This window comes from Symphalangus syndactylus, chromosome 14, assembly GCF_028878055.3.
Source record: "Symphalangus syndactylus isolate Jambi chromosome 14, NHGRI_mSymSyn1-v2.1_pri, whole genome shotgun sequence".
In the NCBI taxonomy this organism is placed as follows: Eukaryota; Metazoa; Chordata; class Mammalia; order Primates; family Hylobatidae; genus Symphalangus; species Symphalangus syndactylus.
In genome coordinates, this window is record NC_072436.2 from 42526851 (window position 1) to 42550365 (window position 23515).

The 23515-nt window shown below is 45.9% G+C and overlaps 2 protein-coding genes across 3 annotated transcripts in view; both read right to left on the minus strand.

Moving 5' to 3' along the window:
- The window catches only part of SH3RF3 (SH3 domain containing ring finger 3), a 370552-nt gene that overhangs the window by 239899 nt on the left and 107138 nt on the right, over positions 1 to 23515 (minus strand). The window lies entirely within an intron of this gene.
- Positions 9039 to 9507, minus strand: LOC129461549 (small nuclear ribonucleoprotein G-like). Its single transcript, XM_055240635.2, has one exon. It carries the CDS (start codon positions 9398 to 9400, stop codon positions 9212 to 9214), a length of 189 nt encoding a protein of 62 aa, XP_055096610.1. The 5' UTR covers positions 9401 to 9507; the 3' UTR covers positions 9039 to 9211.

Consider the following 23515-nt stretch of genomic DNA (forward strand, 5'->3'; position numbering starts at 1 on the left):
TGGGAGATGGGAGGTGCCTGGCTGCTGCACACACAGGTGGGAGGCATGCACATATGTGTGCATGGGTCAGCTGAGCATATTTCACACACATCTGACACGTCCAAAGCCAAGAAGCAAACATATTTGACCTTTACCTGTCCAGCTCCACAGACTGCACATTTTACTGCACTGCTGTAATTATAATGAAAACAAACAAAATTCAATCTTCATGAGTAACTAGAGCTCCTGCTGTGTGCTGTTCAGCACAATGTGAGGATCAAGGCTTCCTGGAGCCCTGGGGAGGGGACAATCACCTCCATATCATTGCTTTGTTGTGCATGACAGGAAGAGCCATCAGCCAGGGCCCTCGCTTTACACCTATGCAACTACAAAGGGCCCTGACCATACCTGTGTGACAGAGCCAGAAATGTTGATGTGGCCACACAACAGAAGGCTAGCTCACGGCCCTGGCTGTTGGGCCCCCACTGGGCGTCTCGGCAGAAAGGGACCCGTGTAAGTCACTTCAGGCCAAGTGCTCATGCTACTGACCTCCTTCCTGCAGACACAGCCCCCTCTAAAGGGAGGGAAAGGCTCGTCATCCAGAGAAGGGCACATGGGGCTGAGAACACCTCAAACAGACCAGCCTCACTGCTTGTAAACAGAGTGGCCTTCCTCTCACAGCAGAGGCAGGATGGGGTTCTGAAGTCACCTGCCTGCCTGGCTTCGTCCATTTACCTTCCATTACTCTCTATAGTGGAGGAAGAAGGCCCTCCCCTGAAACTATGCACTTAGGAACTTGGTTCAGACACACGCTAGGGTCACCTGAAGCTTCCGTGCCTTCTGTCCCTGGATTGCCCATGGACAGTATCAGGCCATAAGATTGCAAGTCTTCTCTTTACCCTCTACAGGCCGCTTCTCCTGTGGGCATCTGTTGGCCCTGGACAGCCTGTCCGCTCTCAGCCATGGGCTACCTCACCAGTCTGTTCCTGCCTCAGGCACTCCACATACAAGATTGGGGGCCCTCTTGCCTATGACCAAGGTGTCCCTGTGCCCATGCTACAGTGAAAGTGCCAAGCTCCACAGAGGGTAAGTATGGAACTGGAATTAAAACCCAGATACGGCCACTGGGAGGCAGATGCTTTCTCCACCTTTCTCTGGCCCTGAACCCACCCAAGCCAACTGCACCTGCTCTCCTGCTTTGGTGGTTCCTGGAAGGGCACATGCAGCTCCCTGACCTTGGGTCACAGGTCTCCCTCACTCACCTCACCTGGGCCTTGCCTAGCACTTGGGGTCAGCAGTGACTGTGCATGGCGCTTGGGTTTAGGCGTCAGTTTGCATGGTTTTCCACTAGGGAGAGGAAGGTAAATCACAGGGCTGCCAACCATCAGTAGTGCACTGCAGGCTTATCAACAGCCAAAAGGAAAGTCTCGGGAATGCATTTATTCTCTAAACGCACTGAGAATTTAGGAAATTAGAAGATCCCAGAGAGCCTCTCTGCTCTCAAAAAGGTATTCCCAGGGTTGAGATAAACATCACAAATAACCCTCCACCAAAAAAATTACAATTACTCTTGGAAAAGGTATCTCTGGCCAGGGAAGAAAAGAGAACCTAAGCAAAGAAAAACCCCTAGGTGTCTGAGAACATGGATATCGTCTGCAGAGCCCCTGTTGTGCACGGTGTAGCACACACATGACTGACAGTTTTCAGAGCCATCCCCACAGTGCCTGGCCCAGAGGCTGTCCAAACACCGGGTGCTCTCGGAGCCAGACAAACAGAGACCTCCCAGAGATGTCAAGGAAACTTGTCTGAATAAAGCTCCCTCCACATGTACCTACGTGAAGCCTCCATGAAGCAAAAGAAGTGAAAAGAACCAAATCAAGAAAAACAAATTCTTCTTCCATAGGCCGTGAGAGCAAGTATAGACATTATCACAATTTAAGTTACATCAGGGTCTCCCTGTCACCAACTTCTCCATAAATAACATGCCTCCCAAACCTGGTAACTCCAGGGCATTGTGGAAGAAAATAACAAAACAAGCTTCTTGGGATGTTAAGGTGTGAAGGGCCCCAGAGAGTCCTGACTTTGCACAGAAGGAAAATCAAGGACTCTAGTCCACCAATAGGCCGATGACAGCCAACGCACCACCGTCACACAACCCAGCAGAAATCACAACAGAGTAGCCCTGGAGTCCCAGCCTCCCCTTGCATGCGTGTTGCAGTTATTACATATGATCTGGCAGTAGGTATGTGTCAGAAACTCTCTGATGAAGCCAAATGGAATCTAGGGCCCTGGCAGCACAAGGCTCTCCCTCCTTCCCGAGGCAGCCTACACAGTGAGCTGACCCCACATAGCTCAGCCAGGCAGAGAGGACATGGAGATGCCCTGTGGGCAGAATCTGGGGAAGCAGCAGGACAGAGAGGGTCTGTTTGCAGCTCGAGCTGAAAGGCAAAATCCCTGACCACAGAGTGTTCTGGTCAAATCCAGCACAGCCAAGGAGATCAGCACAGGTCACTGCCCTGGATGGGTCCTGCTCTGACCTGGCAAGACCCTACCCCTATTAGGAAGGACAACAGCAGTACAGGCCACTGTCTTCAAAGCAGCATGTCTCATATGTCTGAATAACAAACCAGAACTTTCTGGCAGTCATCACTCAGACACGGCTGCCACAGTCAGGCTCCCAGAGGTACTGGTGACCTGCTGGTCAGTGCAGGGATGTTAGGAGCACAGCCAGCTGTGGCCCGGCCTGGGGAATTGCGGGATGACTGATTGGATTCCTGGTGAGGACAAGGATTGGTGGCACCACCCATACATTGTTCAGAAAGGCTCACCGCTCTGGACAGCCTACATGGTTGGATTGGCCCTGGTAGGTGTGGGCTGTGCTGAGGGCCCAAGGAAGCCTCCAATAGCCAGGAGGTGACAAAGCCTAGAGGCTCTGAGCTGCAGAGACCCCTGCAGAAAACCCGGCTGCACTAGGGTTTGTGGTCCTCTCAACTCCGCAGTTTCTCGCTCTTTAAAGTGGGGACAAGACCTCCTGACTGGCTGTCACAGTGGCCACTGCATCAGGATCCCCTCAGTAAACATTCCCTTCAGCCCCTACAAACAGCTCCAGGCTGTCCCCCACTCCTGGAAACCTGGCCACTAGGCATTATTAAGGTAAGTTTATTCTTTCATAAGCCTCGTTGATGGGGTAAAAGTCTTACCAGCCGCCAGTTGCTTGGTGTTTCCAATGTCTGGGCCGGATGAGCTCCAGATCAGAAAGTCTGCCTGGTAGCCCAGGGATGGCAGGGCTGTCAGGGTCAGCAAATAAGAAAGTGTACATGTGTGCACAGGCATGTGGATATGTGTATGCACATGTGGTGCCAATCAAGCAGGGAAAGAAACGCTAGAATGGTGAACACAAAAGGCAAGCTGGTCTAATTCACTCTGAGCTCAGGACTGCCCTGGCCCTGGTGTCAGAGAAGCAGTGTGCTCTGTCTGTGTTTACTGTGACTCACTGGGAAAGTGGGGTTTCCAAAAAAGCCTCCACTTAAACAGGCTGGCTGTCTCCTGTCCGTAAAACATACATTTTTAGCTCTTGTTTCTGCACTTGGGGCCCCTTGGTTTTTTTGGACACTGAGACAGGGAGCTCTAGCTGTGTAATTCAGGAAACAGGTAATGAACGTGTCAGTGGCTTCCCTGAAGTGCAAACCAAGGCACTGAGAAGGAAAGTCTTCTTCATGGGATGGGTGGCAGGCAGAGTCCGTCCTGCTCCAGTGGTCAAGGGCAGAAAGTAACTCCTCACTCACCACGAACTTGGGCCACAGTTTCCTGGCTGACAACCTCCCAGCCAGACTCTTGGTGTGCCCTTCACAGACATCAGGGCAGCTGCCATTTACAAGAAAGCCATGGGTCTTCTTCCTCCTTCCCTCCCTCCCTCCTTCCTGGGAGTGAGGGAAGTTGATGCTATGACGTAGTCCTGGGGCGAGCTCGGAAAACACATAAAAATGCCATTCGATTAGGTAGAGGCTGATGAATCTCTGGGACAATGGAAGAGAAGGGACACCCCCACCTGTCGCCCGGCACTGCCACCTAAGACACCCTGAAATAAAAATCCCACTTCACTGTTTTCTCCAGTGATTCATCAATAGCTCGATGTATTCCCTTTCCCTGATTAAAAGTTAACTCCACACAAAGAAGATGAAAAAAGAAAGATTGAGAAAACAAAGCTTAGACCATGAAGACTAGGGAAAAAGTAATAAAAATTGTGGCACAATCCCCTTGGCAAATCCCCTCGAAGCTCTCAGGCCAGCGCACCCAGCAAAGGGGCTCCTGCGCCCTTTAAATACTAGCCCCTCAAAGCTGCAGGAGTGGACTGAACCTGGGCCTTGGTAAGTGTTTGTGACTGATCTCAAATCTGCCCTGTTTCATGAGAGAGCACTCGTCTCCCTGTTTCAGTCAATGATAAGTCTGAAACATCTCCTTGCCTGCAGGGAGGACATCTCATTGCCGCCCATATCCCTAATGACACACTGTCAACTGACAAGCCCAGAGCACCTTCCAAGCTCACCCCAGGACTACATCACAGCATCAACTTCCCCCACTCCCAGGAATACGCTGAACCAGGCCCAGGTGAAACAGTGGGCGACCTGTCCATGGCAGGCTCTCCAACTGTGGGGTCTTCCTGGTCTACCTTTCACCTCCACTCAGGTGACAGGACTCAGTGAGGGCCTCTGCCAGGTGCTGGGTCATGGCAGCCAGGAGCATGGGCCTGGCCTCTCCCTCCAGACTTCACAGGCTCATGGGAAGGCCAGGTATTAATATGAAGCACATACAGGCTTACATTTGTGAGGAGGAAAAAGAGGACAGTAAGAGAGTATGTACATTTACATACAAGCACACACAGGGAATCTTCCTCAGGGGAAAGGTGCATCCTGTTCACTAAGCAAGAAAACACTTCCTCTTACCCTTCCTTTCAAAGGCCTCCATCTGCAGGACAGAAGCAGGGAGAATGAAAAGGGCAAAAAGGAAAACTAATTTAACAGTCTTCTCTTTCTGAAAACTCTGCCTATTAAAAGCACAAACAGTCGGCAGGGTAGTTTCATTTCCTTGTCTTCATTAAATCAGGAAGCTGAGATTCAGCAGAGATTCTGGCCCCAGAAGTAGCTTATCAGAAATAACCATGAGTTATCACCCCAGCGTCCTCCACATGTTTTCTGGTAAGTAGTTTCTTTACTTAACTGAGAAAGTTGTTCCCAACAGTTCTCAAAAGGTGTCCAAATTCCCAAGCCTACCTCATATAACATTTTCATAATTATAGAGGTGATAGCAACCTTGGTGAGAACAACTGTCAAGATGATTTTGATGGGGTTATTTGCTAATTTTGCCTCTTCTGTGAATAAAGATACCCAGCTGACTGACTAACACGAACCCCCGTCCAACCCCGAATGTGTCCACAACCCCACAGACCTTCATACTGATCATTAAAATGAGAACAACCCAGACATTCACTGGTGGTGGTAAAGTTAACCGAATAAAGCACGGCTCCAATGCTCTGTATTCTTAGAGTAGCTTTATTCAAGTTTCACCAGTGGGTGGTATGGGGTCTGCTGGAATCCCAGTGTGACATTCACTGGGAGATACTGCCAATCTAGATGCACTATTCTGAAGCCCCAACAGGTTGCCTAAATTTGATTAGGAAAATGAAATGCCACACACACAAAGCAAGAGTTGCACATGCACACATGTACACACACAGACACACACACACAAACACTAATCTTTAACCTTCCACCACCATGACACAGGTACCACCTTGTGTCTTTTAGCCTTAGGAGGACTGCAGGCTTGTACAGTGTTGGAGCCATCCCTGTTCTTTCCAGATAGAAATGATCTAATGGAGTAACCTAACCTGAACCACAGAGCCCCACACAGGTGTTCAATATCCTTCCAGAGCATTTTTCTAGCTTTTGAGACCAGAGTGGGGCACATGGAGAGTACTGCCTCACTGAGCCCATCTGTGAGAATTCGGACATCCACAGAGAGCAGATACTGCCTTGGCGAGGCAGTGCCTCCAGCCTAGAAGTACCCATCTGTTGGCTTAACTGGAGTGCTCATGGGGCACTGTCCCGAGCCACTAAAGTCCCGGCAATGAGGGGCTCCTCTCATGGGAGTAGCTGGCACAGAAGGAGACAACCACACACCAACATCAGGGGGTGCAGCTGAGACAGCAGGAAGTGAAACCCAGCAGAAGACAAAGAAATTATTTACCCAGCCTTCTCACGGGGTCATGGGAATAGTCATGGTTTCTTCACATGTGCCTCAAGTTTTAATCAGCATCTACAATGCTGTGTTGCCAGACCCAGGTATATCAGCTCAGTGTCAGAGGCAAAGCTGAACGAGGCTGGTAACATTTACATACAATGTGTCAGGCCCCATTCTAAGTACTTTACAGCATTAATTCATTTAACCTCCCCAACAGCCCAATGAGGAATGTGCTGCCCCCATTTTACAGATGGGGAAACTGAGGCACAGAGAGGCCAACTTGCCCAGGATTATACAGGTAGAAAATTATGGCACTGACTCCTTGGTCTGCACTCTAAGCCACTACGCTGCTGCATGTTAAAAACTCTAGAAAAACATATTGATTGTCCTCAGGTCAGACATCCAAAGGTCTGGAGTGGAGTGAAGAAGTCTATAAAATGTTAGCAGAAGAAAAATGTGATTTCCTTCATGTTTTCCTCTAAGAGTCCTTGCTAGAGGGGTTGGCGAGGCAGTCATTCTGGCTGCCACTAGCCCAGGGAAATTCTCATGTGGGTCAGAAAAAGCACCCCTTCAAGACAAATCTAGGATAAATGTGATGTGAATAGTGCCTGGCCCCTGAGTTGTATGATGTATAACCTACATATCTCAGGGGTCAGGCCCCATTCCCACTACATTTGACAGCCTTAAGAGCCGTGGAAGGGGAATTAAAGAGTTCCATGCTTTTAGAAAGAAGAAAATGCAGTTCAAGACAAAATTCTCATATATTACTTTCCGGTTTCTGCTCCCTGAACAATTATTTTCTTAAATTACAAATTATAAATCTTTGTGTGTCAACATATATAGCAATCTTTGCATCTAAATCAAAGAGAAATCATGGTCTCCACTTGGCCTGGTGGTTTAATAACCACTTGTTCTATTATATGTTCTATTTTCCAGACAGCCAAATTCCTTTCCAAATGACCCAGATACAACCATTTTTATCAAAATTCTAAGCACAGCCCCAAGCACAGGCTAAACCGAAAGACTGTTAAATTAGTCAGAATAAGAATTTGCTGCCTCAACATCTTAGATCCAGCATGAAAATCATGGACACAAGTGGTGTTTCTGCTGCCTGGATTAGAAAACAAATAGCAAGCCTGGGAAACCTGAGAGCTGGGCAGCAAAAAATGCCCTCACCAGCCCACCCGGAAAGCAGCGCCCATGTCCTGAAACCACATGGACACAGCCTATCCTGAGGCCTCTTTCTTTGTAAACACTTCTGCCTCCCAAGGAAATAAACTAATCAAAGCACCTTAATCAAATTTAAAGGCTAGGCTGGGCACAGTGGCTCATGCCTGCAATCCCAGCACTTTGGGAGGCTGAGGCAGGTGGATCACTTCAGGTCAGGAGTTCAAGACCAGCCTTGTGAAACCCCATCTCTACTAAAAATACAAAAACTAGCCAGATGTAGTGGCGCGTGGCTGTAATCCCAGCTACTTGGAAGCCTGAGGCAGGAGAATCGCTTGAACCTGGGAGGTGGAGGTTGCAGTGAGCTGAGATCGCACCACTGCACTCCAGCCTGGGCAACAGAGCAAGACTCCAGCTCTTAAAAAAAAAAGAAGAAAAAAAAGTAAAGGCTAGACATGTGGGTCTAAATTCAAACTGATGGATTTTGCTTTTTGAGGTTCAAGAAGAATAGGGTGATTGACTACAGTCAGTCCCCTATTTACGATGGGCTGACTTAGGATTTTTCTACTTTATGGTGGTACAATACAATACATAAACTGTACTTCACATACCTATATAACCAGTGTTTTTCACTTTCAAGACAGTATTCAGTAAATGACACAGATATTCAACACTTTATTATACAACAGGCTTTGTGTTAGACGATTCAGCCCAACTGTAGGCTGATTACGTTAGCCAGCCTAATGTATATTGTTCTGAGTACATTTAAGTAGGCCAGGCTGAGCTATGAGGTTCTGTAGGTTTGGTGTATTACATGCATTTTCAACTTATGATACTTCCAACCACTGATGGGTTTATCAGGACATAACCCATCTTAACTCATTCTGTCATTCTAGTTTGCCTGAAATATCCCTAGTTTTAGCACTGAGAGTCCCACATCCCAAGAAATTCCTCAGTCCCAGGAACACCAGGATGGCTGATTAACCCACGATAAAGCTAAAACTGAAGGCCTGTAAAAAGACAAGGCTTAGCAGTTTCAGAAGTAAACATTAAGTTCAGAAAATTTTGAGAGTTTGCACCCAAATATTCCTCTGAAAATAAACTTGGCTTCTGTTGAATAATGTAAACTTTCTAAATTAAGCCTAAAATATCTTTTTAAATCATGATGTTGAAAGTTTTTTTCTTTTTTTTCCTTTTTTTTCTCCTTTGAGACAGGGTCTCACTCTGTCACCTGGGCTGGAGTGCAGTGGTGCAATCTTGGTTCACTGCAGCCTCTACCTCCCAGGCTTAAGCAATCCATCCTCCAACCTCAGCCTCCTGAGTAGCTGAGACTACAGGCCTGTGACACCCTACCCAGCTAATTTTTGTATTTTTTACAGAGATGGTATCTCACTATGTTGCCCAGGCTGATCTCTAACTCCTTGGCTCAAGTGATCCTCCTGCCTTGGCCTCCCAAAGTGGTGGGATTATAGGCGTGAGCCATTGTGTTCAAAGTTTTATCTTGTTTTATTTGGGGGGTACTTTTGCCGATTTAAGAATATAAGATTAAGAGCTCAAAGTCTAGAACCCTGGAACCCATCCTCTTAAAACACATTATGTACTTTAAAGGGATTAGAAAATTGGTATTAAAATATTAAATATTTGGTATTTTTTAGTATATCTAATTCTTTCTTTGACTATTACAAAAGTTTATTTAACAAAAAGTCTAACATGAAAATGTACATGACCTAATTTTTACATCATAGTAAAAAGGACATGGGTTTCTCTGCTGAACAGCCATTATTTATACTCATTCCAAGGCTTCTAACATGATGATACTATTTCCTCATATTACCACCATTCCAATATTGTTCTGTTGCCCACCAGTCACCACCTCCACGCATTCATCTATCACAAGATTCATAAAGGGATCAAATGCCCACAATATTCCTTGGACATGTCTGCCACCATTCAATTTCAATGACGGCTTCTTGTCCATAAATTTTTTCAACTCGGGAGGGTGAGCTTTGCTCATGGTGTCTACTCCATGGGCTCACAGATGCCTTGGAACGGAATGCACGGCCTCCCTCATGCTCCCGCAGTAGGGCCGGTGTCTTGCGTCTCTCTAATTCTTTATTAAAGATAATTTGGGCCACGCATGGTGGCTCACACCTCACTTTGGGAGGCTGAGGCGGGTGGATAACCCAAGGTAAGGAGTTCGAGACCAGCCTGGCCAACATGGTGAAACCCCATCTCTACTAAAAATAAAAAAATTAGCCAGGCATGGTGGCAGACGCCTGTAATCCCAGCTACTTGGGAGGCTGAGGCAGGGGGATCACTTGAACCTAGGAGGCAGAGGTTGCCATAAGCCCAGATCATGCCACTGCACTCCAGCCTGGGTGACAGAGTGAGACTCAATCTCAAAAAAAAATACATAAAAATAATAATAATTTGAAAAAAAAGCTATACAAAATACAATGTATATGCCTAAATAGCGTTAATTTAGAAATTTAAAATGATAATTTTTAAAATGGTCTCACTTTTTTAGACTTACTCCAGGGAAGTGATTTGATTTTTTGTTCTACCTAAACAGCACTGGGTGTAATTATTTCTCAGGGCTTCAAAATTCTGAAAATCCTAATTCCCTATTGAAGCACTTTTTTTTTTCTAAAATAGCTAATTACTAAATTATAACAAACATAGAAGTTGAATTTGGCAAGTTTTAGTAGTTTGCTTCTAGGTCCTCCTTTGATATAAATATGTTTTCCACATTTGCCTCATACTCAAAAGTTTTCTAAATTTAGCCCAGGAACATACCACTATTATTATTATTAATGTTATTATTTTGTTGAAGGTTTTTCTGTATTTATCATGTTTTGAAAAAGAAAAATGGTCAAATTCTAGATCCTTTAAAGTCCAGCCCATTATTCCTCCATTTATTTTAATAATAATAATAAATATTTAAACCTGGTAAGTTTTCCGAGTATATCAAAATTTATTATGATGAACGTTTCATGAAGAAATGAAGTTGTATATAATACAAGCTTACAATGCTAAGCTCAGAAGTGAATTCAGAGCTGATGGAGACTGTTGGCTTGTGCATGTTTAGAATCCCCCACATTGGCTCTGTCCAACCGGCAATGGGCGAGATGTCTTTCCCCAGGGCTTCCAAAGTTCTAAAAATTCTCATAACTTGGTTCAGGTGCCTTTCCCTAAATACAAATTCCTGAATTATATCAGAACCTTAGGGAACATTCCTAGGAGTGGAGAAAAACCTTAAGGACAGAAAAAAACAAGAATTCTAATTTGACAAAAAAAAAAAAAAAAAAAAGGAACACCTACTGTTTTGCCCTCGAAAACACCGATGTCAGTCATGGTAAAAATAACAAGTTTTCATTTATATTTCACTGACTTAAAATTTTGTAGAAAGAGATCTAGTGCAGGCCGGGCATGGTGGCTCATGCCTGTAATCCCAGCACTTTGGGAGGCCGAGGCAGGTGGATCATGAGTTCAGAAGATCAAGACCATCCTGGTTAACACAGTGAAACCTCGTCTCTACTAAAATAAATAAATAAATAAATAAATAAATAAATCAAAAAATTAGCTGGGCGTGGTGGCGGGCGCCTGTAGTCCCAGCTACTCAGGAGGCTGAGGCAGGAGAATGGTGTGAACCCGGAAGGCGGAGCTTGCAGTGGGCTGAGATCGCGCCACTGTACTCCAGCCTGGGTGACACAGCAAGACTCCGTCTTAAAAAAAAAAAAAAAGAAAGAAAGAAAGAAAGAGATCTGGTGCACGAAGGAAGGGTTCCTTGCTCAACGATTCTCCAGATCCTCTGAGCTTTGGTTTCCTCATGGAGTCATGGCAATAATACCAACTTGCTCGGGGATTTTTGCAAAGATTATGTGTTAGGTTTCCCTCCCTCCGTCTTAAAAATCACTGCTCAGAACTTTTCAACAGAAACTTGAAGAAAGAACCGGGTAGGAGTGGGGGGTTTGCTTAGCTGAAGTTAACGAACGTAGTTCTTGGCCAGGCGCGGTAGCCCACACCTGTAATCAATCCTTTGAGAGACCAAGACAGGGAAATTGCTTGAAGCCAGGAGTTTAAGACCAGCCTAGGCAACATAGTGAGCTGTGGTCTCTACAAAAAATTAAAAATTATGCTTGCACTTGAATATTCAAACCTATTTAATATACGTTTGGTCGATTGATGTCTCAAGGTTTCTGTCTGCATTGCAATTGTCTTAGACGGGAATTAACTACAGGGTAGTAACATCCATTTAATTCCATGTGGAAAATGCCACTTGCAGAGCAGGCCTGCATAAATGACTTTGATGCAGTGAGAAAATGGAGCTTACCTAATAAAAACACCTCTCAATTATCCTACCAAAAGGAAAAAAAATGAGAGCGATAACACATAATCACGAGAGGCAAAACCATAAAACTTTCAGGAAACAAGAAGAAGAATATCTGTATGGCTTCAAGGTTGGGGAAGATTTTTAAAACAACAGCCAAAATCAGCACATTAGAAAAGAAAAAGATTGAGAGAAGTGACCTTGTTTGTTAAAAGAACTCCTATTCATCTGAAATCAACATATATAGCAATGAAAAAATTAATATCCAGAATATATTTAAAAACTCCTCCTAATATAAAAGATCAACAATCAAAAGAAAACAGGCAGTGGACTTTGTGGTGGATTGTACAGTAACAGCCTCCAATTGATTCACATTCCCTGGATCCAGGCCCTTGGAATATTCTATCCAAGGTTGCCTCTAGATGTGGCGGCCCTGTGACTTCCTTTGGCTAATGAGACAACAACAATTATGATGCAGATGGAGGTTTAAAAAGCACTTGCACATTGGAGTCTGTCTTTTCTTGTTGCTTACTGGGACCCTCAGTCCATCACATGAAGACGCCCAGGCTAACCTTTAGGGGATAAGAGACCATGTGGAGAGGAATCCAGGCCATCCTTGCTGCTCCAGTAATCCCAGCCAACACACAGAACTGTGAGCTAAATAAACGGGTATTATTTTAAGCCTCTAAGTTTTGGGTTGTCTGTTATACAGCAAATCCTAATTGATACAGGGAAAAACATACAGAAGATGTTCTTCTTCACTGGCAATCAGAAACTACCAAAGGAAGAGCTAACGCAGCCAGTCCGTCAACTGTGAGGTGTTAAGGACACTCACACCTTTGTTTATAAAGAAAAGCTGCCAAGTGTAACCAGGCAACAGTTTCTGCACAGGAAGAGCACAGCGGACTGGACTGAAACATGACCACCCACGCCTGTCTAAGGTGGGAAGAAGAATGGTTTTGCACAAAAACTTCCAGGAAGTGTCCTCAGAGGAACAGCCAGGAGCCGTGATGTGCAAGGCTCATCTGGGAAGCTCAGCTGGTCTTGCACAAGTGTGCTAGGTTACTTAGAAAGTAAACTGATCTGGAGACTAACGAAGTTCAGGGAGGGGGCTGCGGAGATTTGGAGAAAGGGCTCAAGAAAGCTCTTGAAAGCCATCCTCGGTGTGTCACTGACTGCAGGACATTAAGGACTCATTACAGCACATAATCTGTGGGCATCTGTGTGGGGTGTGACTTCATTCTGTTCTCGCTTATCTCATAGCTTTCTTGTCCTCTGCAAACCCAAACTCCATGTTTCATGTCTCTGGATAATATCCATACACCCATGGGATTACAATTCCCCAAACATGGGAAAATGAAAAATTAAAATGGTTTTAGAGTTGAATGTAGTTGTGACTACAGGAAAGATGTCACATCATCTCAAAAAGTGAGGGACCGACCAGAAAGAAACTAACCAGCATCCTCCAACATGAGTCCTCCTCATGCTCTGGGAACTCTTCCTCAAGGCTGAGCTGCAGCATTGGCCTGGAGCCCTAAGTCAGAGGGGTCCTAGCATCAAGCCTGTATCAAATACACTCGCCGAATGGAAGGAAGACACCCCCAGCATCACTGTCAGAACAGAAGCACATGGATGAGCCAGGGCATTTGACTGCAGTTCAACTCAGAGCAAGCGAGGCTCTCCAGGCTCAGGTATCATCTCTACCCTGGCATTCCCACTGCCTCCCAGTCCATCTGAGCAGAGACATCCAACCTTAGGATGAGCCAGGGCAATTCCACCAGGCATGTTAACTCCACAGGTCAAATGAGACACGTGCAGGGAGATACATTGGCTGTGTGTGGAAAGGAAGGCTGGAGGGTACTATAGTGGTGAAACATCTACACTTTCCAGCCATCCTGTTAGGCATGATATTCCTTGGAGTATGCAATGGACTGAATGTATGTGTCATCCTAAAAGTCGTATGTTAAATCCTAACCTCCAAGGTAATGCTATTAGGAGCTGAGGCCTTTGGGGAGGTGACTGGGTCGTGAGGGTGGAGCCCTCACGAATGGGATTAGTGAATTACTAAAGAGGCCTCGGAGAGTTGCCTTGCCCCCTCTACCATGGGAGGACACAGTGAGAAGGCACCGTCTGTAAACCAGGAGGCCAGTCTTCACCAGACATCGAATCTGCCAGTGCCTTGATCTTGGACGACCAGCGTCTAGAACTGTGGGAAATAAATTGCTGCTGCTTTTAAACCACTGCATTTATGGTATTTTGTTACAGCAGCCTGAAAAGCCTAAGACAGCCTCTGTTAACCTCACAACCACCCTGCAAAGCAGGCATCCTCCCACTTCACAAATGAAGAAACAGAAGTCAAAGAAGCTAAGTAACTTGCCCAATGTTATCACAGTCCTAGGTGTAAAATTGAAGTTTGAATCCAGGTGTCTTGATTTCAAAAATCCATGCTCGTTTTTTGCTTCACCACACTGGTTTTTTGTGAATAAGCCAGCTTAGAGACTTTCATTATAGCGGTAATTTTTTTGTTGTTCCCTCAGAGGATTTCCTGAGACCAGTAAATGATGCCCGGGATTGTGTTAAGTACTCTAGATTTCAAGTGTTAAATACTCTAGATTCAGTCTCTCATGATGGATTTACAAACTCCATAAAAGATCTGAGGGTCCCCTGAGGCAACTTTAACCAGAAAATCTGAAGGTCCAGGAATTATAGCAAAAATGATGACTTGGAATGAATTTCCTGAATTTGTTAAGATATTTATTGTGGCCAACTTCAGAGAGAAATCTTAACAAATATGGTCTCAGTTCAAGGGATAAGAAGCAAATATGAAAACTCATAAAGTTATTTTATATATAGACTTAAATTTGTCTCCTCAAAGCCCACGTTCCTATAATAACATGTCAGGCTAGAGGCGCAGTTTGTCCAATAAAAATAAAAACTTAATTTACTTTTTATTTGTAGTTGACTCTTAGAAAGGAAAATATAATCAACCCACATAGGAAGAACTAATGTGCAAATTATTTTGCCAGACTCTGAGGGTCTGAATATCCAGACGAAAACCACAAAGAAACAAAAATTACATGAAAGCACCAAGAGGGAAGTCCAGTTACAGTAGAGGTTGACACTGTCCCCAAGTTGGGGACAGAGGGAATGACCACAGGCACGGGCCTCACCTTGACCACGGCAGCGGACAGCTCCACTCCTGTCTCTGTGGTCTGAAAACCTCAGAGCAGCCAGTAAGATGACCCTAGAGAGACAGGAGCTGTACATTCACCAGGAGCACGGAGGCCACATGGCAAGAACCCAAGTGGGCTCCGGCAGGGGAGCCTCCCGTGAGATGGTGCAGGGGCTCTCATTCCATCTGCTGAGAACTGGGCACACTCTGCTCAGCAATGGGTCCCTCAGCACAAGGCTGCCCAGACAACAGGACTGAACACTTAAAGGGGACAACAACAAAGACAGCGAGAACTGTATTCACAGTTCTTCACAGAGATACTGGCACCTGATCAAGTCTGAAACCCAAGGGCAAGCGCAGGGCCAGCCAACTTTGTCCTGCTTCTAACTTGTGTCCACACCCTGCAGAATATGACGATGGCACAGGCTGCAGTGGGAAAGGTGTGTAAAATCTCCCCTGTTCTCAGGCCACCCCTCCAAGACCAGCAGCAGGAGAGGCACCTGCCCTGGGCCACAGGCTGCCTCAAGGGCCCGGGCATTGAGGTTTTGAGTGACTTTGACTCCTGTCTCTGGAGGCTGTGATTCTCAGTGCTGCAGATAATACCATCTCCATATTTCCTCCCTGTGTTTGCCTAACAGAAACTCCGATATCTTCTCCTGCTAACTGGCATTCTTGGGTTTTCCTCATCCTGCCAGCTTATTCCTATAGCAACTATTAGGTGGAATAGCTCTCATCTTAAAAACAGTTCCAAACAGCTTAGGGCCCTATAAATTTAATTTTCAATCTCACATTTGGCATTTGTTTGGGGGTAGTTCCAACCCATCAGGAAGACAGAATTGCATTCATGGGCGAAAATCAGTACTGATGGTTTTGCCTAAAGACTGAATATAGTATTTACTTTCATAATACTACCTGAGGTTTATACATTAGGACAATTCTGCTCTGTGTCACTTTTCTCAGCTGCTCCTAGATGCAAAATGTGCACATTTTCCTGAAGAAGCTGTTGCATAATGCTTTGTTGTGCCTCGTGTGTGCTTCTTAAATGTTTTATGCCCCCATCATGTTTTATCTCCAGCTCGGATTAGAATCTATTGTTTTGCAGTCCATAAATAGTACATCCTTCAAACAGTACAAAAAAAATAGCTACAGAGGATTTGCTGAATTGTAAGTTCAAGGAAAACTATTCTATCAGGATTCTAGGCAATCTAGGACCAACAGAGAAAATACCCTTGCTACAATTACCCATCTCACTGTTTAATGATCACTGCTGATGGCAAAAACTTCCCCTATGAGCACATGAGCTGGGCAGGGCAAAGAGAACCACCAAGTGCCCGTGGCTGTTGTGCTGCAAGTGGGTGGCATGAGCTCTTCTGGTGTCTAAGCCTCTCTCGCTCACCACTCACTCATCTATTTACTCACTCAAGATCTTTCTAAAGCAAACCAGATCACGTATTCTCCTGATTACAGCCTTTCAATGGCTTCCCAATGCACAGAGAACATGTCCCAAACTCCTTTCCTGGATTGCAAAACCACTCGGGCCACCCCAGGGTTCTTTGAAAACACCACGCTCAATCTCTCCTTAGTCTCCCTGCACCAGGCGATCGTCCCCGACCTTTGCCTCCCTGGCCCCTTCTCACTACTCACATCTTCAGCCCTCAGCTTAGATACCATCTCTTTAAAAATGTTCCCTGGCCACCAAACATAAAACTCATTCTCTGTCATTCTCCATTATATGTTCCCATGGTGTTAATTACCTGTATGTCACCTGCCCCATCTGACTTTTTTCATGAGCATTTCCTGTTCACTGGCCTCCCTGGCTGGAACACACACTAGGAGAATTCGAAAATCCCTTCCTCATTTGCCACCACACACTTGATGCAAGAAGAAAGGACAGGCACCCCAGCATGTGCCCCGGGAATATCTGGTAAGGGGTGAACAGAAGGAGACTATGCACATGGAGTCTCAGGGCTGCGAAAGCACACAGGGATCTCAGGATCCACGTGGCGTACGGCTGACGCCGGCTCTGGCCCAGGACTGGCAGTTGCTGATGGGTCCCTCTCCTGAGGCAGGGGATCTGCAGGCCTCTCGGCTACTGCTCAGACCTCAAGAAGGTTTCCTCAGCCCTTACAAGACACCGGCACAAGGCAATAGCCTGCTCCCAATTGTCTGCCTGAAAGACAACACCTCCCATCTCATCTGCTGCTGATGCTACAGGAATATGAACAGCCTATTTCATTGTTCTCACAAATCACGACATGCTAAATTCAATTTCCTTAATAGTCTCAAACACTCAGAATAACAGAACCATGAGTCACGGAAGTCCGACTCAGCCTCACACAGAGGACAAGAGTCCCTTTGGCTGCAATTCCTGATTTCCTAATGCTGTTCTGTGAGGTTTTTGGACGCTTGTTCCCTTTGTGAGAATAGATAATCTGAAGCAGAAGAAAAAGGCCCTATTGCTCTATTTGGGCCACAGAGTGAGGGTCCCCATCCTCTCCGAGCTTGCCACACCCCAGCCTGAAGACATCACTGGGGAAAGAAGATCAAGGCCCAGCTGTGGGCTCCAAACCTCTGAGCCCAGACCAGGGCTCAGGAAATGTGTCCTGACTGTCTGGCCAAGCAGCCATTGGATTAATTTTACTGGAGTTTTTACAAGGTAGGCACAGCCCAGTAAGGAAAAGTCAAAGCAGGAGGTCTCTTTGGGCTAGACCGGCCTGGGGCACGGTGGTCAGGGCAGACACAGGCTTCCCACTTGGCCTTGCTGCCATTCACTCCCACTTCTCCAGCGGCCAATCAGTGCCTGTGTGTCACTGGGGTGGCTCAGCAGGAAGGCCTGGCCTCATTCTGAGCCCCAAGGCCCAGGACTCTAGGCACGGGCTGCTCTATGTGTGTGACCATCTGCCATGAGGCACGACACAGACAGGAGACAAGGTCCTCAGTGTGGCAGCCGGCAGACTCAGCTGGGAGCTTCTAGACTCCCAGGCCTGGCTTCCATCCAACTGGTGACATTAAAACTGCTAGGGGGAACCCATGCTTCAGGACTACAAAGCTCCCCAGATGGTGCCAAGGTGCTACCAAAGTTGAGAACAGCAGGAAAAGGAGCCACCTAAGCTAGGACACCAACACAGACGAGAGGGGAAGTGATTCCTCAGGGAGCCCGCCATGACCAGAGAAAACAGGAGGCGAACGGAGGAGCCACCCTGTGTGGCAGGCTACCTATGACACCCCCATCTACACCAGAGCCAGCCACTTGCAGGAGGAAGGACTGGGAAAGGGAATCCTCTTTCCCAGTCTGATCACTCACAGGTGTCAGGCCAGGAAAACCACCATGAAGGCAGCACTCTGGGGAACATCGTGTCTCAGGTCCAAGCAGAGGTGGTGGGCACCTGTAGTCCCAGAACCCAGGAGGCGGAGCTTGCAGTGAGCCAAGATCGCATCACTGCACTTTAGCCTGGAGGACAGAGCAAGACTCCATCTCAAAAAAAAAAAAAAATTTTTTTCAAGAGACTAGGGAAACACGCAGGGTGGGAACAGAAACTGGCAGATACAGAAGCCAGAGAAGAGGGACTGCAGGGACTGGCGGGAGAGAACTGCCCAACCCTCATCATGGCGAGGCAGGGAGACAGAGGGTCCCAGGGGCCCTCCCAGCAGAGCTGACCGAACCAAGCCAAAGGTCAATGCCTGAGGCCAAGTGGGAGGGAAGAAAGTTGCGTGGGAAGGAAGAAGGATGGCTATAAATCTGATTTTCTGCCAACAAAATGTAATACGAGCTTATGTAGGAAATTTCAAAAGATACAAAGAAAAAAAAAAGGACATTCCTAAAGTATTCCTTCCAGCCATTTTCCCCCCAATGCATCTATACCCATATGGCCCTAGAAAAGGGGAGAGGGTCCCACAACAAGATGAATTTTGTATCCTTTTTTTCCACTTCAAATGCTCCAATATCCTTCCATCTTTTATAATGGCCATTACTAGAAACAAATTTGTCTTTTCTGTTGTTGTTGTTGTTATATTCTTAGGCTGGAATTGTTAGGTCAAGAGACAAACAAACTGCTTTCTCAGAGAGTTTTGTTTGAGGTGTGTAAGTACAAACTTGTCTCGCTGTCTTCTTGTCACCATTGACTGTCAACTAATTTGTATTAACTTATTAGACAATGAGCCTCCTCATTCTCAGAGCTTACTACTAAGGCCACTTATTTTAAACATATATTTTTAGTAATTATTTTTCTGATGCTCTATAGAGTTCTTTTTGGCCAAAAGGGAGACATGGAGTTTTGGGGGAGACATGGACTTGTTTGGATGTGGATTATAAGGAGGTGAGGGAGAAAGAAGATGGAACATGAGAAAAGAAGCAGGGAGCAAGACAGAGAGAGAGAGAGAGAGAGAGAGAGAGAGACAGAGAGAGAGAGAGAGAGAGAGACAGAGAGAGACAGAGAGAGAGAGATGGAATCAAGGTCCCAAGGGCAGGGGTGGGGGTGGGGGTGTCAGGAGTCCAGTAGGAAGAAGTAGCCTTAGAAGAGAAGAGAAACCCCTCAGGGTCTAGAGAGGAGAAGGACGACAGGAGGAAATAGGAAGAAGCTTAGAAGGAAACAGAAGGGTGCTCAGAGGTGAGAGGGAGGGAAGATGACGGCATCCTCACCTAATGGCCTCTCTGGTTCATGTGAAATAATCCGTCAGTGGCAGGGATATTAGAGAAGCTGAAGGTTTGAAACCGCAGTGATGAAAAACCTATTTATCCACAAGTCAAAGTGCCACACCAGGGGACTCTGCTACTGATAGGGACTGTCCAGCCCAACCCTGACTCTGGTTTTAGTTTTTGTTGTTTGTTTGTGTGTTTGTTTGTTCTGAGACAGAGTCTCACTCTGTCGCCCAGACTGGAGTGCAGTGGTGCGATCTCGGCTCACTGCAAGCTCTGCCTCCCAGGTTTAAGCAATTCTCCTGCCTCAGCCTCCCAAGTAGCTGGGATTACAGGCATGAGCCACCACGCCTGACTAATTTTTTTAGTAGAGATGAGGTTTCAATCATGTTGGACTCCTGACCTCAAGTGATCTGCCCTCCTGGGCCTCCCAAAGTGCTGAAATTACAGGTGTGAGCCACCGTGCCCGGCTTCAACCCTGATTTTACATGTGAGAAAACTGAGGCCCGGAGGTGATAAATGGGTGACCCATGGTTCCACAAGAAGAGAGGGCAGTGCCAAGTCTAGAATCCCCAGGTGTGGTTCACCCACTATGCAGTACAACAGCCTTCACTCACATAAGAAAACAGAGAAGGGTCTGGGCCAGAGCCTTGGCCACCACTACAGATAACTGATTCATCTATCATGAGCCAGCAAGCTCTCCACAGAGGATACCCAGCTGCAAGCCCCACTACAACTAGAGAACATTTTGCTATCCGTCACCCCCACCTGGCTGCCAGTGATTGAGTGACTCCTCACCTTCAGCACACATTTCTCCAAGTCTCCAAGGAGACCGCTGGAAATTCTGTAAGTTGCTGTGAGCTGTGGGGATGAAAGGCAGGTGGCCGTGAAACACCCCTCCCAAAGACAAGGGACTCCCAGAGCAGTGCCGCCAGCTCCTTTCCACACTTGGCTCCATTTAAGCTGGAGCACTTGGCAGAGCAACCCTCTCCCTAAAATCTATTACTCTACCAAGAAAGCTCTTAAAAATCAGTGCCTTCATCAGCCTCTATTTCCTCCCTGTTTTCCTGGATGATCACGCCTGGCTCTGTACCCAGTCTCGTGTGTGCAAACAATGGTGTCTGCCCACTAACCCCGTGTCCCTCATCAGACTGCAGAGTCAAATACAGGGCCAAATTCAAAATCACTTCAGAATATTGTAGTCCATTTGTTCTAAAAAGCTTTTACTTGATTGGAGGCTGGGAGCAGGGAAGGCACCAATTTTCACTAAAAAACTGTATCCTTATTCTTATTCAGTTCATTTTTGTGTGAGGAGAAAGAAATGACTACTTTGGAAACGACCCATTGAATCTTCACAAAAATACTCCTACAGCCCCCCAGGAAGGGATAAAAGCTTCCTTAGAGACCCTCAAGAAAACAAATCCATGTGAGAAACCCAGGTGAGCTGTTTGCCATTCATATTTATGGACCCCAGCTCTTTTTGGAGCACTGTGCAGGGCTCACACCCAGAGAAGAAAGAGGTCTGGGGGAACCTCGAAGTGCTCACAGAGTTCTGAGCTCTGGGACACTCGGGAAAGACGTGTCTTGGACGTCTTCTCCTGTATACAACCATCTTGACATTTGGCACTGCATAAACCCAGGGAACTTGCCTATTTTTATTACATTTAACATTGTTCTGTCTACCAGTAGCTTTTCCTCTCGTGAACAGAAAGAACTGGAGGCAGAAAAGTCAACTGAAGGGCCCTCTCATCTGTTGTCTCTCTGATGCATGCACCCCTCACATAGAGCCAGTGACCACAGTGGAGCTGTATCCTCCCTGGGGACAGAGAGAAGGGACTGCCCCCCACACTGGCTGCTGTCCTCCAGGGCAGACCACCCCTCGACAGGTTTCATCAAGGGCCTTGCCTCTGGATCGCAAGAGCCACGGAGGACGCAAGCATGTAGCAGCTGCCTGGGGGAAGGAAGGCTTGAGCAACAAGGGCGTCCAGTCCTCTGTGGAGGGAGGCCAACCTGTGAGCACTCTGCTCCTTCATTCATCGCACTCTGGGTTTAACAAACTCTGAAACAGTGGCATCCATAATGCTAAAAAGGATTCCAGAAAAAAACGTCCCCTCTAAAGTTTCCAGTTTCCAGCAGAGATCGCGCCACTGCACTCCAGCCTAGGCAACAGGGTAAGGCTCTGTCTCACGCACACACACACAAAAATATACATAACAAACAAGAAATGTATAAATTATAGAAAAAGAAAAAATTTTTTTAAAGCACCCACAATCTAGCTGTCATGCTCTGGTAGCTGTCTTCCAGCCTTGTCTCTGTGCATAGATTTATAAGGTTTTTAAAAATACAGTGATATTAGTGTACATGCCATCTGGTATCCTGCTTCATTTTTAGAGCCAACACTTTTCTCTTGAATTAGTCTTCATAAAAACCATTTTATTTTATTTTATTTTATTTTTGAGAGACAGGCTTCACTCTCTCACCCAAGCTAGAGTGCACCCGCATGATCATGGTTCACTGCAGCCTCCAACTCCGAGGCTCAAGCAATGCTCCTGCCTCAGCCCCACCTGGGATTACAGGCAGATGACACCATGCTTGGCTAATTTTTTAATATTTTGTAGAGATGGGGCCTCATCAGTTTCCCAGGCTGATCTTGAACTCCTGACCTCAAGTGCTAGGATTACAAGCATGAGCCACTGCGTGGTCATAAAAACCATTTTAATTTGGCTGCATAACACTAAGTTAATTTATATACCATAGCTTATTTAGCAATCTCCACACTATTAATAATATCCAAGTTGTTCTTCATTTTTTGCTTTATTTTATACTAAAATGAAAACTTTGTGTAGAAAGTATTTGTTTTTTGTGTTTCTTTTCAGGATGATTTTCTTTCGGAAGATCCCCAGATGTCATCGCTAAATCAAAGACATGGGCATTTTAAAGCAGGAGTGTCCAATCTTTTGGCTTCCCTGGGCCACACTGGAAAAATTGTCTTGGGCCTCACATAAAATACACTAACACTAACAACAGCTGATGAGCTTTAAAAAAACATTCACACACAAAAAAATCTCATTATGTTTTAAGAAAGTTTGCGAATTTGTGTTCGGTCACATTCAAAGCCATTCCCTGGGCCACATGCAGCCTGCAGGCCGCGGGTTGGACAAGCTTGTTTTAAAGACATCCAATCCATCATGCTGGTTCCCAAAAGCATTATCTGACCAGACTTCCACCAACCTTCTCCACAGACTTGTTAAGACTGTGCACTTTTTTATACTCTTTGTTAATTTGAAAGCTGAGAAACAACATTTTTTTCAACATGTACCTCTTTGATTACCAAGATCAAACATTTCTCCGTGTTTTCTGATAAAGATAAATGTCTTCCAACATTAATTACTGTCAGTTCCTCTATTATGACTTCTTTCTATACATTCTTTGCTGGTGGTCTGGTTTTAGTAGTTTTAAACAACCACTTTTAACAGAGTGTTCATATATTACAAATATTAACTCTTTAAAATCTATTCCATGAACATCTTTCCTCCATGTGTATTTTGTCTTTGGCCTGACAGTCTTGTTTATTTCTTATTTTAACATTGTTTGCAGTGAGATGATGTCACTGCTTTCATTTGTGTTGGCTTCTCTACCTTCTAAGTTTAGCTTCCCCTGATCTTTCTGTGTCCAGGGTCTTTAATATTAAACCCTTAGGCCAGTTGAAATTTCTCTGGGGACTGCCTCTCCCTGTCCTAGAACTATACTTATGCCTTGTCCCCTGAGCTGTAAATACAGGTCACTGCAGCATTTCACAGCCCCAGACTGTACCTGCAATTTTGATCTCTGAGGAGAGTCCTCTTAAATGTATAGGCTGTTTCCTAGCTAAGGAGGCTCACCCCTCATTTCAGGGCGGCACCAGTTTACAAACAGGAAACAGTCCATGCATGTCAGGCTGTAAGAATAAAATAAGAGGCAGTGTCACCTGGGATTTTCTTTCTTCGACCTT